Source organism: Ictalurus furcatus, chromosome 2 (assembly GCF_023375685.1).
Source record: "Ictalurus furcatus strain D&B chromosome 2, Billie_1.0, whole genome shotgun sequence".
NCBI lineage: Eukaryota > Metazoa > Chordata > Actinopteri > Siluriformes > Ictaluridae > Ictalurus > Ictalurus furcatus.
In genome coordinates, this window is record NC_071256.1 from 20,399,168 (window position 1) to 20,418,229 (window position 19,062).

General features: G+C 36.8%; 2 protein-coding genes across 2 annotated transcripts in view; one reads left to right on the top strand and one right to left on the bottom strand.

Moving 5' to 3' along the window:
- Positions 1-2,082: 2,082 nt before the first annotated feature.
- Positions 2,083-12,448, bottom strand: cyth4a (cytohesin 4a). Its single transcript, XM_053652509.1, has 14 exons — positions 12,011-12,448; positions 11,372-11,432; positions 10,117-10,199; positions 9,951-10,015; positions 8,673-8,739; positions 7,662-7,780; positions 6,795-6,875; positions 6,293-6,405; positions 5,277-5,425; positions 5,076-5,187; positions 4,721-4,797; positions 4,554-4,625; positions 3,831-3,985; positions 2,083-3,611 (listed from the first exon to the last, which is right to left on the bottom strand). The coding sequence occupies exons 1-14, from the start codon at positions 12,014-12,016 to the stop codon at positions 3,518-3,520; spliced, it is 1,254 nt and encodes a 417-aa protein (XP_053508484.1). The 5' UTR covers positions 12,017-12,448; the 3' UTR covers positions 2,083-3,517.
- Positions 12,449-13,380: 932 nt separating this feature from the next.
- rac2 (Rac family small GTPase 2) overlaps positions 13,381-19,062 on the top strand; it is a 16,680-nt gene continuing 10,998 nt past the window's right edge. Inside the window, exon 1 of the mRNA XM_053652520.1 lies at positions 13,381-13,671. Within this exon, the coding sequence (XP_053508495.1) occupies positions 13,637-13,671 (35 nt within the window). The 5' untranslated portion in view covers positions 13,381-13,636. The remainder of the gene's footprint in view (positions 13,672-19,062) is intronic.

Genomic DNA, 19,062 nt, shown 5'->3' on the forward strand with positions numbered 1-19,062 from the left:
TCCAACAATATGTAATAAAATACAATTATACACAGTGTTTAGTCATTGTGTTGATTAAGAGTGGCATACATTAAAGGTGCTTTCGGCAAGGTTCAACATCATTCGTCATGATTGGGTCTGTAATAAGATTTGAATAATTGTCTTTACACCTTTTCTGAGACAAGGTGGAGTGAAGTCAGTGTGTCTATACCATAACACGGTTTTCCAAATGGGTTTTCTCAGACACATAATACTCTTAAGCTGAGGCCATGGCTTAAACCATTTTAAATAAATAAATAAATCATGTTAAACATCTTTTCTGGATAATTTGAAGAAGTAAAAATGACTTTCACTTTTAAATCAGACATGAATTGTTTCTGAAATTATTAAACGTGTATAATTTATAATTAATAAATAAAAGCAATCCAGCGCAAAGCCAGATAACTCTGTTAGTAATCATTCTAGTATCACATTTAGTCCTGTGTACTGAACTGCTGAATTCAGTGTCAGTAGTCGCCTAATGGATCTGCTGGATATAAATCTGTTTTCTCCTTCTGAGCTGCAGTAAACACAGTGGGGCTCATTTATCCAACTGGATACAACACATTTATGAATAAATGAGTAAAATGTTATTAGACCTTGTGTAAGTTTAGGTTTAAGTAGACTCAGTAATGTGAAGCTGATCTTCAGACTGTACAACTCTCTCAATCAGTATGTTTACATGGACAACAATAATCCGACATTAACCCAATTAAGACAACACTCTGATTAAGAAACTAGCATGTAAACAGCGATTTCTGATTACCTTAATCCAACTAAAGTAATACTTGAAGTAAACACAAATCGAATTAACACAAGTGGAGTATTCCTATTTTGGTCACAATATTGAAGTGCATTATAGACATGTAAACACCTTAATCACACTATTAACATTGTGTGGGAGTTTTCACCACATTTTGCGACAGGACACGTAGACACACGGCAGTGCTCAACCTTTTGAGCACGGCTGCATCCGAAACCGTGTACTTACCTACAACAGTATATAGTAGGTGAAATACATGTATTTTGGCTACTATATAATAGGTAAGTAAGTTGTTTCGGACACAGCCCACGGCTTTAAGCAGTTGTCTATTTGCACATATAGCACGATAAATAATTAACTGCACTTGAAGCTTTCGTAAAATTAAAAATTAAACACCCAAAACTGTATATGGTACCATAATGAAGACGAACTGTATGTTGATATGTGAAATTCTGGAGGGACGTCGGACGGCGTGGCGCGGTGATGTAATGACGGGTGTCGTTAATCGATCTATTTTGTATAACGTAAAATTGGAACATGAAAGGAGTATTCTAAAAGTAACTCATGTAAACACCTTAATCACAATATTGTCTTATTCAGAATAAGGTCAATAATTAGATTACTGCTGTCCATGTAAACTTAGTCAGTGTGATTTGATAAACACTTTACACCCACAAGCCTAAATCACTTCCTGTTTTACATTACACACCTAATGAACATTTCCCAAATTCAGTTTTTGTTGTTTTAGATTAATGACCTGACCGAAAAGGAAAGAAAGCGGTCCACAAACAGATCCATAAATAAGGAGCAAAAACACTAACCGCTCAGTTAGGGTTAAAAGAAAATGGCGCCTTTTGTGGAGTTTTGTGGGCGTGGCTAACTGAAAATCAGCTGGCTGCTAACTGACGGCTGAGTGTTGTTGAAGGTCAGACAATAAAGTGCTCGAAATTCACTTACAAAATCTAATCAACAGTGTTCTGTATGAATATTACACCGAAACGCACAAACTGTATATTTAAATCTGCATAAACGTCCAAAAGGCTGCACACTGCGTACAGAATAAATAACATCTCTTCAGTATGATTATATCTGCAGTAGTGTAGTAGCACATCGCCACCTGCTGGACATAAGTGTTCAATACAGGCTTAAATCATTAGTTACTGGGTTCATAATCTGATTAATATACTAGTAAAAATCACACTGCCACTCACAGACATAAAAACACTACGATTTCATTTTAATATTTAACTTTCAAACTTATTTTCTTTGTTCATTTCATGCAGAATAAATGTGTGTATGAAGTGAATATAGCTGCAATTTGAGAAACATGATGAAGAATTCAGTTTTGTGTGTAATTATTTAATGAGTCTTCAGTGGAAACACAGTGTGTTTACAGAACCTGCTGGACACAAGTGTTTAATACATCATTATACTCACAGCTACAGGAAATACAGTGTTATTCAATAGTGCAACCAATTATTAACGTGAAAGTGCAAAATAAGAAACACACAGAACTTCAATACTAATGAATCCTTTCTATATACATCATTTTCACTCAAACTGTACATCTTTAAAACTTGTCAGTGGCAATGTTGTCTTCGTTTCACATTTCCTACATCATTTTTGTACATTTAAACACAACCTTGTAAATGTAACAGACAAACAAACGATGCACTATTGTACTTTTACACCACAGTGCTGTCAGAAGCTGTTGATTCATTTTCTATAACAGCGGCTCTGACAATAGTGCAGCTGTAAATCATAGGTTTGTATTAATGCGCTCGTTCTAATTATAATATATTATCATTTCTATAGTAACAACTCATTCACAGGGACGAGCTGTGTTTTTTGTCTTAATAACTTCAAGAGAGAGAATAAAGAGAAGCTGGTGAAGGAATGTTTATAGCTGCTGTAAAGTAAACGAGAACAGGAACTAACTTCTTTCACACAACATTTAACATAGCTATAAATAAAAATAAAAAAGTATGATGTGTCATTCTTTATTAATAAAAATTGGAAGTGTCAGTACAGTATATTGCTGTGGTATAAGAGGAATAAAACAAGTGATGTTATAGGAAAATATTTATTTACACAACATCAAAGTTGATTGTTTTCCTATAACAGCACATTCACAAGTGTTTTATTCCTTACTTAAGTTACATAAACACTTTAAACACACCTCACACTCATTCTAAAATGATCAAACTACAAACAAGTTTTTACAACACAGAAAAAACCTCACACATCACCTGAAAGACACTACATATAAAGCAGAGTTCATTTTAAACACATGATAGTTTATATACAGTATCAGCTTTAGAACCTGGATTAGATATTATCAACATTTAACTTACATTCTAGAACCATTTAACACAGTGAGTTAAGCTCCGCCCCTCAGACTAACAATAAACTAAACTTGATAGTTAATGCTTAATGCTAGTATGCAGGGGAGAGAGAGTGTGTCAGTATGTCAGACTTCAGTTCCATGAATAAATTATGAAAATTAATTCTCACACCTCAGCTCAGTGCTAAGAGCTAAAACCATTTTACACAGAACAGAGGAAGTGAAAGCGCGAGAACTTCAGCATGAGGGTCAAAAACCACACTGTAGTCCAATCATGGCCAGTAACCATAATCAACTCAGAGTAATTTTAACCACCTCAGAGTGATTCATCGGTGATCAGAGTCTGAGAGTCAAACAGAAGTATGAATAAATAAATAAAATGTCTGGTTTATTTATTTACTGCACTCTGTGTTGTTGTTGTTGTTGATGATTTTCTTTTTGCGAGCAGACACCAGATCATAGAAAGGGTCTTTAGTGATGCAGGCCCTGAGGATTAAAACACACACACACACACACACACACACACGACAGACACATGTTTAATAAATTCAGATTTAATTCATTCAGATATTCAGAAATAAATATACAAATTGTACAAAAGTAAACAAGTGCTTATACCACATTTTATTATGATTGTCATTTACATGTACATATTTGTTTATACCGTGAGTGTGTGTGTGTGTTTGTGTGTGTGTGTATGTGTACCTGATTGCCTGAACCCAGTCGTCTCTCTCCTCAGCAGAAGAAGCATTGAGCCTGTACGCCTGGTGTTTCCCCATAACCACTTTACCATCTGGATCTGTTTTACACGCCTTTATCTTCTGTCCTTTACTGTGAGGAATAAAGAGCTCGAAGCAGAACTACACACACACACACACACACACACACACACACACACACACACACACACACGCACGCACACACACACACGCAAGAAGTCAATTTAGTGTGTGTGTGTGTGTAGTGTAACTGCTCTGTTCATACTGTACTGCTGTTATGACAGTGAACAGAGGCGCCTTATTAGTGTGCACTTTTACTTCTCTCATGAAAGTGTGTGTCTCACTCACACACACACACACACACACACACACACACACACACACACACACACACACAGACATGCTCCTGATATTCAAATGTCCTGAAGGCTCAATTGTGTGGAATTGAGTAAAATATGAATGATGTTAGAATGTACACTCTGTCGTGTGTCAGAGACAGTGTGACGAGCTGATCTGATTGGATATTACAGCAGTGCACATAACCACACCCTTTCCTAATATATTCATTCTAACCCTATCCCTTTCCACAATTACATTACTTTCAACACAATACTGTCTGCACTGATATGTGATGATACTACTGAGATCTTTTGTGTAGTAGGGATCATTATATTTCATTTTATTTTATTTTCAATGATTTTATTTGTACCTGTTTGTGTGGATCGTCCACCTCTCTGATGCTCAGGTTCTCCAGAGGAATGATCCCTTTTGGCTCTTTGTCCTAAAAAAGTTACCCAGAGGTCTTAATGTTCCATCCAAAGTAATAGTCTAAATTGCTGCTGCTGTTTATTGATATTTTTACTCAGTTTTACTCACAGTGGTGTACTGGAAGTAGTAAAGGCAGCTGTCCGTCAGAATAAACCACCTCCTCTTCCAGGTTTTCACTCTGCCCCCTAGAGGACAAGGATTGTTAGTGTGTGTGTGTGTGTGTGTGTGTGTGTGTGTGTGTGTGTGTATTAGACGTGATATTTTTTGATCCTCAAGTCTGAACATGTTTAGAAACATGTAGGAAAAATAAATCAAATGAACTAAAAAAAGTACAATCGATCGATTTATCAGTTAGTTCATTAATACATCGGGTTCTGGAGAGTTAATCAGTAAACAATATAACTGAAATCAAAAGATGAATCACATCCTAAAGGAAAAGAGAAGGCGTAGTCTCATGTCTCACCCTCTTTGAGCAGCCATCCCTCTCGGTCCGGATTAAAGAAGGTATGTGTGAGATCGTTCCCGTCGTCCACTGGGATCTTAAACGGTTCACTTCTTATGCTCTCGTACAGTTTCTAAAAGAGTTCAGGAGAAACCAAAGATTAAAAACACACAGCGCCGAGAGACGTGGGTTCCTTCAGGTTCTCCCATTAGTGTTCCTCACCGTCAGAAGGTCACTGGGAAGATCTCCTCCGTGGTTAATGCCTCGGTTCATGCTGATGAAGCGCTCCAGAGAGGTTTTCTCCTTCACGTTGGGGTTGTGCAGGCTGGTATTCAGCATGATGATAGAGAAGGATAGAATATAACACGAGTCTGTGACGAGAACACACACACACACACACACACACACACACACACACACATTTACATCAGTCTGTATGTTAAAAAACATTATGTTTGCTAATTTATCATACACATATTAATTCAGTCGTGTTGAAAGTGTTCTGTTTGTGCTGATGTTTGTGTATGAAAATGTGCTACATGTAAGAACATCTTCATCAGTGCAAGTTAAAGAGAACATTTTGTGGAAATCCTTTCTGTAAATCTTCCTGCAAAAGGAGCTGGATTTCCCACGATGAATTGTTTTTCACCCTGTATTGTGAATCTCTAATGAAGGGTTCTACATTGTAGGGTTCTACATAAGGTTCCCCAGAGGGACAACCAAGATTTTCTAAGCATGAAGGCTAGCTATGCATGTTTTTGTTCATGCGATCAGCTCAAAATTGTGACATCACAATAAATATTAGTGAACACTCAGAGGATAATGTTCAGTTCGAGTGATCTGTCGTGATTAAATCCTAACAAGGCCAGAAATTCACTGTTAGCTCTGAGACTGAAACCTCAAATCTTCTGCTGCTCAGCTCTTTTACACAGTTTTATAAATAAATCCATGGCTGTATTGACTTTTCATTAGTGTTAGAATAACCGAGTCAGTAATGTGTTGATGACTTGCTGTATGACCCGGAATTTCAACCTGACCTCATGCTAAATAAAAGAAAAATGGGAGCCATTTTGTAAGAAAGACCACTAACTAACTCCGCCCTTTACTGTAATCTTACCCTGTGTAGATACAATTGTGTTGTGCTCTTTGTTATTAATGTGAACTGTGACACTGTGTCTTGTTGAGGTGTTTTGTCTAGCGATGTTTCAGGTCCCTGGTGATGTTCCAGGTTCTTGTACCTATGGACTGAAAGACGCCGGCGTTGCAGGTGCAGTATCTCTGAGCGAAGGCCTCCATCATGCGATCGATCTTCTGAGCCTCGCCCGGCAGACGGAAACTCCACAAAAACTGCCTGTAGACACAAACGTTTTTTTTAAACATCAAAATGATGTCCTCAGAACTTCCTCAAGGACTTTCTTATGACAAATCCAGAAAAAGATCCAAACGACGTCCTTTTTCACGCACTCCAAATGTTTCAAATATGTCTTCCAGCTTCAATAGTAATGTTCAACACATAAAACAAACACAGGACCGAATCTGTACGCTGGTGAAAGTCGTCTCAGTGTCGTGATTACAGTCTGTAAAGTGTATAGGGTTCGCAGAATTATCCTCAGTCTAAAAGGAGACATTCTCTAATGTTAGTTGAGTAATTATTTCCTCCTGCACTTCTGTTCAACCTTCGAGCAGTTTGCATGGTGAAGAAGTGGAAAGAAGAAAAGAAGAAGGTTGCTCATCACCCACCTCAAAGCCTGCACCAGGTTGAGGTCTGAGAACTCATGAAGATCTACGAAAGCTTTCAGGATCTGCAGGTGGAACTCCTCCCTGAAATCATTCAAAATCATACAAACCAAATTCAGTATGAACATGTTCCTATGGAGAACTGATGAGGAACTGAGAGAGTTTTCAGGAACAGAACGAATAATCTCAATCATAAATATTCACAGGGACGTGTACAGAGGAGGCTCCACGTTTAAAAAAAAATGTGTGTAATCACTGATACAGTCATATTTTCACAAATTCACATGTAACTTTAGATTTTTTAGGAGTTTGCACTTCAACCTTCGACCAGTTTGCATGATGAAGATGTGAAAAGAAGAAAAGAAGAAAGTTCCTCTTCACCCAACTTAAAACCTGTACCAGGTTGAGGCTGAAAGTGCTTTTTTTTGTAAGGACACAGATATGTAACATTTATGGAAAGAGTCTCCAGTGTCAGCGCTTTTACGCTTCTCTATGGTTTCTCGGTAACATGACAAGCTGCGTTTTTGTCCTATAAACTTCAAGAGAGATAATAACGAGAGGCTGGTGAGAGAATGCGTGTTTATAGCTGCTATAACGTAAGCGACAACAGGAACAAACTCATTTCAAGGACATTAAATGTAACTATAAACACTCAGTATTTAACTGTAACACACACACACACAGTGTTTATTACTTGATAATTCACTTTCAGCTGATTCTCACCAACATCTCATAGATTTAATTAATAAAGTTCACAATTCCTAATAAAAGTCTGTCAATGATCTACTAAACATCACCAGATACAGACTGTAGATGTGTTGGTGAGAATCTCGTGATGGTCTGTCGAGACATGATATAAAATCTGCGTACCTTTCCCCAAGGAAGTTCCCGATGGCTGTTTTGTTGAGTCCGTCCTCTTTATACAGAAACTCAGCCACCGCTTCTGGAGTTTCATCCAACAGATCATTATTTAACAGGTACTGAATCCCCTACAACACACACACACACACACACACACACACACATATATATATAGTCAGGATTCATTATACTGTAGCTGCATTATATATACGTTCTAAGCATCATATAAGGTGAGCTGTTTTGCTTTAAATAGATAATAAAATTACGACATAATGCTTTCATAACACTTCATAACATCTGTTATAACACATACACTGCCTAGCAAGCAAAAATTTGCAAAATGTGTAAGGCATAACGGTATTAAATTAAAGCAGCTGTCACAATAATTAGTGTTAATTTGTATGTCACTGGATGTTAAGTGCTATAACAGCTTATAACATCGTCTGACAATGTCATGTCTATGTCACTCTTATGATTCAAGCATCAAGTAAAATGATGAAAATATGTTTAATAATAATATTAGGAAAGAATGAAATATTATGAAATATTACTGTCTGAGGAATATCATTTTGTGGAAAAAAATTTGTAATAGCTGGGGAAATGTTATATTTTATATATATATATATAATGTCTATTTTGTATGTTCTATTCAGAGATTTGAATTTGGCTGTTATTAATAAATTGATGATTTCTTTTTTGTGGTCATTTGTTCCACACGGTAAAATATCACTGATGTTGGCGGAAATCTGTCTTTTAACTTCGGAGTGTCTCTTTTCCATTAATCTATAATGTTCTGAGATACGCTGCAGGTTTAAAGTGAGGCTTCAGGTCTTTGCATTTGTTCTTCACTTACACAGGATGTGGTTCTTCTCTCTCTCTCTCTCTCTCTCTCTCTCTCTCACTTTCTTTACCTCCATCCTATATCTCGTTTTTAACCTCGCCTTGTTGTTGTGCTTCACACTTTATTCTTCTGTCTTAATTCTGTAGCTTAGATTTTCTCCAAGAAAACCCAAAACATGCCTTTATCGGGTCCATGTTGAACTTCTTCTTTCCACAGAGGAACATCCTGCTCATGACGACGTTCTTACTGATGGGGGGGAAAGATCAAAGGGTTAGAGATTAAAACACAACACCATGACATTCATGATTTTATTTTTTTTGACGTGTGATGACATCATCGAGTTATCAATAAGCGGTTTTTGGACATCATCTCGCTTTGTGTGCACATTTTACAGGTTCAACTTCTCGTTAACGCTGTAGTGTACTGATAAAACAGGAAACACTCACCCACACACACATGCACACACACACACACACACACACATACACACAATGAGCAGTGGTCTATCTCATCACAGTGTGTGGTGTTTCCTGGTAATGGACCATTTTGTGTCATGACCGTCACTCTTACACTGAAAACGAGACTCGCTTCAGTTTTTCCGCTTCCTCGGTTCTTTTTTTTCGGTTCTCCAGTGTGCTATGCCAAAAATATCACACTCTGACAATAGAGTAAGAAGGCTGATGATTTCAGAACAATAACATTTTAGGCCTGACACTATTTTTTTTTTTTCCCGTTATAATTTAACATCCTTCATTTCTTCAATCATCTGTTCAAGAACTATACAGCTGAAATGATTTTATTTAAAAAATTTGATCAAACTGATGTGTTCAAGGATTCTTTAAGGGTTCTTTGGATCATTACGGGTTCTTATCTTCCAAAAACAAGTACAAAAGAGGAAACCCATTGTTGCAAAGTGAACAGGAGTTAGAGCTGTTCAGAACCATTAAATATCCAAAGAACCCCTGAGGAACATGTTTTCTCTGGTTGATAATTTTTGTAATTGTTTTTATCACTTGGAGGAAACACACGTGGTTCTGCAGTGGAGAACCTAAACTGTGTGAGGTAGTCTAAATGACTCAGGTGTGGATCTCATTCAGAGTGTACACTTAGCAAAAAGCATTCTTCAAGGGGTCCTCAAGGGTTCTTCAAGGGTCTGTTGGATAATTAAGGGTTATTACCTTCCAAAAAATGGTTCTACATTGTTGCAGGTTTCTGTATAGAACTTTTATGGGTTCCTCAGAAGGCACAATGGCTCTAATGCTGGAAAGTGAACATTGAGATATCAGAACAATTGACCAACTAAAGAACTCTTGAAGAACCCTTTTTTCTCTAAGACTATGAGGAAGGATGGTTGATAGCATAACAATTTTAACTGCTTGTATGACTGGGATGAAACACATGTGGTTCTGGAGAACCTTGGAGAACCCAAACTGTGAGCGCTGGTGTAAGTGACTCACTTCTCCTCGTTGGACTCCATGGTGTGGATCTCACTCATAACATTCTCGATCTCCATCCGGAGTTTCTGCGAGAGACAGTGTGGAAATGCGTTTGGTCAAGTGTTTACAGGAAGTGTGTGTGTGTGTGTGTGTGTGTGTGTATGTGTGTGATTAGAAGATAATCTACCTGGATGTCATCGAGAATGTCGTTCTTCTGCATTGTGATGGATTCCGTCGGCTTCTTCTCCTTCTGAATGGAATTTGATGGAGCTGCGAAGACAGAAAACATCTCACTATACACTCAACATCTTAATATTTCACTTTAAACATCATTAAACACAAGAAAAAGTTCTGAGTTCTGAAGAACTCTGAAGTTCTGAATAGAACCAAGAGAAAAAACCATTTCAATTCCAACTGTAGTTCAGCAAACAGGTAACATTTAACTTAAAAGTATTTAGTCCGAGAGTTGCGTCAGTGTTTACGTGAGGAAAGTTCCTGGTATTCAGAGTCGGCTTACGCAGCTGCTTAAGTGGATTTTCTGAGCTCCACATTCAGATTATTAAAATCACCTCGCGTAGTTCACACCTCAGAGGTTACCGGATTGTTTTTGAGTAGAAATGTCAGAGACATTTTTTTTCCCAATAACGTCTAGTCCATCGCTTTTAAACACATCCACTCACCTTTAAACACCAAAAAAATCAAACATTCAGAAGGTGGTGCTAGACTTAATACTGCTCAAGCTCAAGATCAGAATCAAGCATAACTGAGACACGCCTCTGTTTAGATAAACTCCGCCCTGTGTGCGTAACTCTCATGTAACTTCTGAACGGCACTTAAGTCTGTACTCATGTCTTATGAGTTCTGAATACCGATGTGTGTAATGTGAAATTAATACATGCATACAGCTGAGTGCAAAAGTTTGTACACCCTTAGAACAAAATGAAAACTACATCTAAAGACATGTATTTTAAACAACAAGACTTTCAGTTAATATCACAAACTGTGTATGCTAAGATAGAGTTAGTTACTAGGGAAAAAGCCAGCATTATATCTGTTGAAAAGTTTGTGCCACTTTAAGAATGTGATATAAATATCCTTGGTTAACCTCTCAACGCTTTACATTCATAACCAACTCTAAACTCTTTCACATCCTCTGAGCATGTTTCAGGTCCTCAAAGTTTTATTTCTTCAACCCTCTAAAGCCCCGAGGTCCTGTTGCAGTATTCACCTTTTAATTTTAACACATTGTAATAGCATCATTTACTGTATACACATTTGAATTATTTCTCACTATAAAAAAATACAAATATAATTAAAATACAAATATAATAATAACAAGCTATAATTATTGTTCATAATAAAATGAGTTAATTAGTTTATCATGCAGAAATATCATCTCATTATCTAAAGTGCATGTACAGTTCTGTGGTGTGTCTCAGTACCTTTCCCCCACAGGAAGCTGTCCTTTCTCGCTGAGTCCATGTCAGCCGTGCAGGATGGGGACTGCAGAGAAGAAAATAACTTTATTTACATAAATCAAACCTCGAGTGTGTGTGTGTGTGTGTGTGTGTGTGTGTGTGTGTATGTGTGTGTGTGTGTGTATGTGACTTTTATGTCTTTTGTGTGTTTTGTATAGAGAAAATGGGTTCTCTTTCAGTAAAGGTTCCAAGTAGAACTAGAACCATAACACACACACACACACACACACACACACACACACACACAAAGAGTGAACAACCATGTTTCTATTGTTTGATATTGCAGATTATTTTTGATGTGAAAACAGAACAGTGCTGCTGTTTATTTCACTGTACATACAATGTTTATTTAATTATGAACGTTTAAATGAAAGAGAATATACATTATGTTGGTATTATATTAACACTACTATTAACATACAATTTTTAATAACTGCATATTTATACACTTGTGTGTATGTGTGTTAAATTTATATATGCAAACCTTTTCACAATGAAATGCTTGAACACAGTGAAAAATATTGAACACTTTCTTTCAGGAAGCAGCTGTATTAAATAAAATGAAATAAATTAAACATGAGACAAAATAACATTATTTCTTACCTTCATGTGTGTAATTCAGTGTGAAATCCTCCAAACACCTTTCAGCTCATGTCACTGCACACAGCACAGGATGAGTGAAGAACAATCTCTCTCTCTCTCTCTCTCTCTCTCTCTCTCTCTCTTCCTGTCTCTTTCACAGCAGTATAAAAGTGAAGTGTATAAAAAGGAAACAGTTTCATTGACAGTCAGTAAAGAAGTGAGCACAGACAGTGGCATTACTGACAATTAACTAATCATGAATAAATTATTAACAAGATATTATATCACAATACAATACAAACATTAATCTAAGGATAAGATCACATTAATAATCATGATCATTTAACCCAACTGAATCCAACCCACTGACTGCTGTATGAAACAGATTAACTCTCTGAATTCTGACTTCTTTACAGAACGTCTTTAAAACAGTTACAGAGACAATAAACGGAGGAAAAATGTTCATGCCTGAGTCTTCAATAACCCCCTGAATATGTTCCCTATGTAGTGCACTAAACAAGAACACTTTAAACCCTTTAGTGCACTTTAAATATGGTGTCATTTCGCATCTTAGTAGTAATTGTTGTTGTATTTTGCCCTCTAGTGGCCTTGATTGGAGTTGCAGTGCACCTGAGTGCGTCACGTGACCGCGCTACACTTCCGGTCACAGGAACTGCGGTAGAAAGCTGCATCCCACATCCATACTACACCACTAGTATGCTTACATTCAAGTATGCTTTTTTTAAAGTACAATGTGTTATGGAGGTGTGTGATCATTTCTTTCTTTCTTTCTTTCTTTAAAGCTCCATTACCCTGCTTTACCCAATTTGTATTATATATTTTAATCTAAATTACTGATTTGTTTTGTAGCTATTTTAATATTTATTTTAGATTTTATGCAACATTTCTTATTCCCTTTTAACATATATATATATATATATATATATATATATATATATATATATATATATATATATATATATATATATATTTCCTTTTGCAAAGCACTTTGAGGAATGGTTTAATGCACTGTAGGTGCTATATAAATAAGTTTATTTATTTAAATGTTGACCAGTGCATTGCCCCGTGCTGTTTTTTGACACGGAAATACAAAGACACGCAAGAAAATTATGCAGCATGTTTTTAATAGAAATATTATCAGTTCTATTAAAAGCTACTCACACACACACACACACACACACACACACGGATGAACTCTACATGAAAAAGTCTAAGAAGAAGAAACTCAAAAGAAATATTAGATTTGTATTAATCTGGAGATATTTACAATTTAACAATATAATGCAGTAAAGTAGATAAAAAGAGATTCATTTAATGTACTGCGTGTCTCAGAGGTTTAATACCGGTGTGTTGGATTAGTGGGATTAGTGGGATTCTGCAGGAACTCTGTTCTCAGATCAGTACAGTATTTCAAATGCAGAGGCGCGTTCACGCACACACAAGCGCAAGACCGGGCACGCTCACAACTTCAAAGAGAGGAGTGGCGCGTGCGCGTGCCCGCTGACACACTGACAGCTACACACAAACACACACACACGCGCGCGCGCGCTTCCTGTGTCACACCTTCACTGCAGTTTCATCCCCGCGGCTTGAGGAACTTCTGTTCAGTCTCAGTTTAGAGTTAAAATGCAGGCGATTAAGTGCGTCGTGGTGGGAGATGGGTGAGTAAAACTTTTACTTCTATTATTGTTTGAGGTTTGTTTGTTTGTTTGTTTGTTTGTATCTACTTTGGAGAGTTTTTATTTTTTATTTTTTAACCTGGTTCCTCTTAAATATCTTCCTCTTTAAACATTTGAAGTGAAGCAGAAGCAGAAGCAGAGAGCTGACATGAAGTGTCTAACATTAACATCTTTTCATCTTCATTCTCTTCTCACATATTAAATAGGCAAATGGAAGATGATTTAATCTAGAAACATTTTTAGATTGAAAAATAAAAGCTGCTACAGTTTGAATCTAGAAGCCTGCATGGTTGTCTGGTTTGGCCTGTTGGGAAATCCCTAAGCATAAAGGTTCTCACTTTCAGAGTCACACAGTTTAAACAACAATAAATAAATACATTCATCAGTTAAGGAATTAATAAATTAATTAATCAATCAAATAATTAATTCAAGATATATAACAAAAACTAACACCAGAGAACCCATGAGAAACTCTTTTAAATAGCAAACTGTCATCATGTTCACTTTTACACAGGAACCATTTTTGTATTTTTCTTGTCATGAAAAGGATGTATGTTGTCTATATGGATGTATGTTGAGTATTGTCATATATATGTGTGTGTGTGTGTGTGTGTGTGTGTGTGTGTGTGTGTGTCCAGGTGCATGTTTTTTGTACTTTTTTTCCCACCTGTAGTTTCACTTCTCTCACTCACTTTATCAACATAAATTGTTCAGTGATAAATTTAGATAAAGTGGTCCTCATTGGTTTTGGTTCCATGAGGAACTTCACTGCACCACTCTTAGAGTTTACTGAACTTCCGTTAGATCTGGGATTAATTTTCTCTCTGTGTGTATGTTTTTTTTTGTTTTGTTTTGTTTTTATGATTCACTTTGAATGCAGCACAAGTCAGGAGGTCAGTAAACAGGTCTCCACACACTGAAGGCCTGAAAGGTCGCATGAGTTCTATCTAACTAGGCCTCAACCATTTCATTTTCTTTAACACTATACAGGAAGCTGCCACATGAGCCACTGATCGATTTTTATCAGAACAGGATGTTTCATGACAGCACTTTAGCCTCAGGACAGAGATGGTGAATGTTAGTTTTATGGTATGGTGTTAAATCCTGGCCTCGGGGCTGGTGGAGTGTCACTATTACTCCTGAATGTGAAGAGATGCAGAAAATATCTGTGGTATAGTTTAACCTCAGAGATGTAGGAACGGAAGAAGCTCGGGTGAATGTCTTCATTCAGACGCCATCTTCTGTCGCTCAAAAAGGAAAAAAAAACCTCTCCATTTCCTCTATTCAGTGTTACTGACACCACCTGATAAACTTTCACGCAGTAATTACTCGAGACCCTGAAATCATCAAAGTTCAATTTCTTTTTTTTTAAACAAGGTAAACATTGTGTGTTATTTATACACACTGAATAAATGTGAGAAATTTTACACCAAAACATTGCTGTAAAATATTTAAGAGATATATATATATATATATATATATATATAAAGTATACAACTCTGAAACTGCAAGACTTTACTGAGGATCACAATTTTGTGGCTCAGTGTCTTAAAATCATACAATTATCATCTAAAACACTTACATACATCAATACATCAATATGGCAGAAATGTTTGTTAAAACTAGAGATGCACCGATACAAAATTTCTCAGCCGATACCCATAACCAATTATTCACTGGGGGGTTGGAGGGAGATTAGACTCGATGCTGAAACGCTTCACTGCTGCCACTTCCGGTGTAAAATTTCAGCAGTGCAGAGATTACAGAGTTTACAAACTGCAGTTTTGTCATCATTCCACACTAGATCTTCTTTACAAAATCGATGTGTCTTCCCACACTCTTTTTATTGACAGGATATAATCAGCCCTGATTATCGGATGTTTTTAAACTATCGGCCCATAGCTGGAAAAATAGCCTTTACATCGGCGCATCTCGAGTTAAAACAACTTTAGTTTAATTGTTTAATCTCTTCCCAGATGCTGATTCTGATTATACAGTGGGGGAGATAAGTATTGGATGCGTCAACATTGTTTTCAGTAAATATATCTCCAATGAGGTTATTCACATGCAGTTTTCACCAGACTTTCTTATTGACTCAAGAAATCTGGAAATATAAAGAATTCACAACATTAAAGTCCATAAATAAAGTTATGTGTAATAAAGTGGACACAGGATACTTATTTTCCCCACTGTATATATTTAATTATCAGAAACTTTCTCAGTACTTCTGTATTAAGTTGATTTGTGGATGGGGCTAGACATAAGTATAGTTTGTGATGTCAATAAATAAACTCCTTTCCTTTGAATATGCAAATTATTAGAGGATGATAACATGGTGCAGGGAAACCTGCATGCCGAGCTAGCTAGGCAACTTTAGCGAGGAACTAATGATGGTTGCCCTGGTAACGTTGAAATATATTCTGACAGGTGTAACTAAAACAGCGAGGAGGTAAATCGAGACTGAAATATGAGCTAGTTTACTAGCAGTTAGCTATGTAGGTAAATTCAGTGATATTAGGGATGACAGAAGGACATGGGGGTGTGTGTACATTTGCATGTTCATGCATATTAATATGTGCAGATGCAACAAAAGCTTTCTTGTCATTTTTGCGCGGTATTAAAACATAAGTCATATTTAATGTTTATTATTATATACTGATTAATATATATATATTAATATTATTAATATAAAATAATATTAATATTATTATATACTGGTTAAACTTAAACATTTAATGACACTTTCAAGAGGAACTGTGTCGCTTTTGGGTCAAATTTTTTTTAATCTTACATAGTGTTTTAATGTTATTTTCCAAGTCTCAGAAGTGCACAGATGTTCTACAAAATTAATGTTTTACAAACTTAAAACTGAAAGTCAGACACATCAAATAAATGTCATGTACAATAAATATAAGTAATGTAAATGTAAGTAATGTAAAAATATATATAATTATCCGACACTCAGGTCATCGAGTGACCAGTCAGATTGAAATAGAACTTTATTCTTCACTGAAAACGTTTATCTTCACTGCCTGGGTAACATGTGAGCGAACAGGACAGTAACAAACCTACAGAATAAATAACATTAATTTCATTATTAAATAACTAAAAAACTATTTTGACTGTTATCACTTCAGTAGAGTTTGACCAGGTTGTTGGTGCAGAAAGTCTCATTTCACCTTTTAGTGACTACAAGCAATTAAAGTAGATTTTTATAGGCTGTTAACTGCACCATACGTGTGAGTAACACACACACACACACACACACACACACACACACACACACACACACACACAGACGCATATGCTCGGGATGATTAAACATGGATGTTCGGTCGTTTTGCAGAGACTAATCACTAAACACTTTATCCTGGTTACTTCCTGGTCAGTTCTATCCCAGGAATGCTGAGCAGGAGACTGGACTACACCATGGATAAGATCCAGTCCATTACAGAGCCAGTTATCTTTTTACACATTAAAAGTAAAAACTGATTCAGATTTGAATAAACTTGCATCCTGTTAGGATGAGGACTGATTCCTGTCACACTCTGACTAAAATCGCACTCAAACACCAGGTGTAAACAGTTGATTAAATTATTGAAAATGTCATATTCATGTCATGACACAGCCACCATATAGGCAGGAAAACTCGATTAATCATCTCTCTCTCTCTCTCTCTCTCTCTCTCTCTCTCTCTTCCTTCACTGGATGATGTCCCATTCCCTCGTTAATACTTTAGTTCCTCTTGGGCCATTTTTGAGCCAGTGACTAAGGTTGGATAAGTTCCTCATTTTTCTGCAGTGTTACACGCTCACACACGTGTCTGTTCCCTCATTAACATCTAAAATTGCTTCTTTAGTTTTGCGCTTGAGCTACGAGGGTAATGTTGCTAACAAGTCATAGAAATGTATAGTGTCCGAATTAGCATGTGCACTAAATCGTCACTGGGCTTTGTGGAGGTGTTGTTGATGCGTTTTCTGACACTGTATGACACACTGATGTCTATAAACATAAACGAACACAACAGAGAGAAAAAAAAGTCAAGAAAATCTCCTTCCTCTTCAGTACAGAGTTCGTGTCAGACTCAGGGAGGCGCGTGGCCTGCAGTCTGAAGGCAGAGACTGTTTATCATGAACATCATTCTGAAGTTTCATTTCTAGATGAATTTTTGCGCAGAATTATTTTGTTGTTTTATGAAGCCGTTTCTGTTATTGAGATGAATGATGCTTGCTGATCTGTGCCTATAACTGGAGGTTATAAGCTGTAAGCAAAACCTCAAACAGCAGAAGACAGACTTTAACCCTGAGACACTGTGCAGCTGTGTGTGTGGTTCCTCATTGGGTTCTGCTCCCATTATCGCTGTCAGAATTTAAGACATCGCTCCATTACCATTTTTATCTTGATAGTCGTCACATTCGGGGTCATCAGACATCAACACTTCTTAGACCGCTTAGATAAAAACATGCGAACGCCCTAAATTTGTTCAGTTTCCATCAGAAGTGACATCATTAGCTGAATGGATTTGGGGTGTGCGTGATTAATACAAATGCAATATAAATACTTCTGGTCCTTGAAGAACCCAGAGTTGTTGTTGTTGTTGTTTTTAATCTAAACAAACAACATCATAAAGAACAAGTCTGGCACGAAGTTCTGGAAAAATATCAATCAGGGTTTGAGTATAAAAAACATCCCAAACTTTGACAGAACCGTGACTCTGCCTAGAGGAGACTGCGCTTGGATAAAGAGGGGATTGGTCCAAAAAAATAGGACAGAAGTAACACTGATTAGGATGCTGCCACCACCATGCTTCACAGTGAGGATAGTGTTCTCAGTGTTGGGTTTCTGCATAATGTAGCGCTTTGTTCCAAGAACAGAAAGTTTTGGTCTCAGCAGACCCGAGAACCTTCTTCACATGTTTGTGAGACTCCAAGCAGCTTCTTCCATCTGACCTGTGTGTGTGTTAAAGTGAAACACGTTGATTATTTTCCTCTAACACCACGTCCCCAAGTGTTTTATTCCTTTTACACTACAGCAGCTTACCAACAATTACAACGTATTATTAATACTGTATTATTAACATGTTTATTAAAGAACAAAATTTTCATCACTTTTTATTCATTTATAGTTACATTAATTGTTGTGGAATGTCAGTGAAACATTAATTCTTCTCACTCCAGTTATAGCAGCTATAAACAGCAGCTTATTCACGGTTTATGTAGCTCTGTGAACACCGCCCTTAAATAAACAGTTTATGTTAGTCGTTAGAATAAGCACTTCCCTATAGAGACAGGAAGAAAACTTTCATAACGGCCATGCTGACACAACACACATGCATATGCACACGCACACACATACGCACACACACACGCACAC

What these genes read in the sequence shown, in the direction of transcription:
- cyth4a (XM_053652509.1), bottom strand. An exon ending in CAGCTTCCTGTGGGGGAAAG is followed by an intron (nt 10,200 to 11,371) that starts GTACTGAGACAC and finishes CTGTCTTCGCAG; the next exon opens with CTCCATCAAATTCCATTCAG. An exon ending in TCAACATGGACCCGATAAAG is followed by an intron (nt 7,781 to 8,672) that starts GCATGTTTTGGG and finishes TGTGTGTTGTAG; the next exon opens with GGGATTCAGTACCTGTTAAA.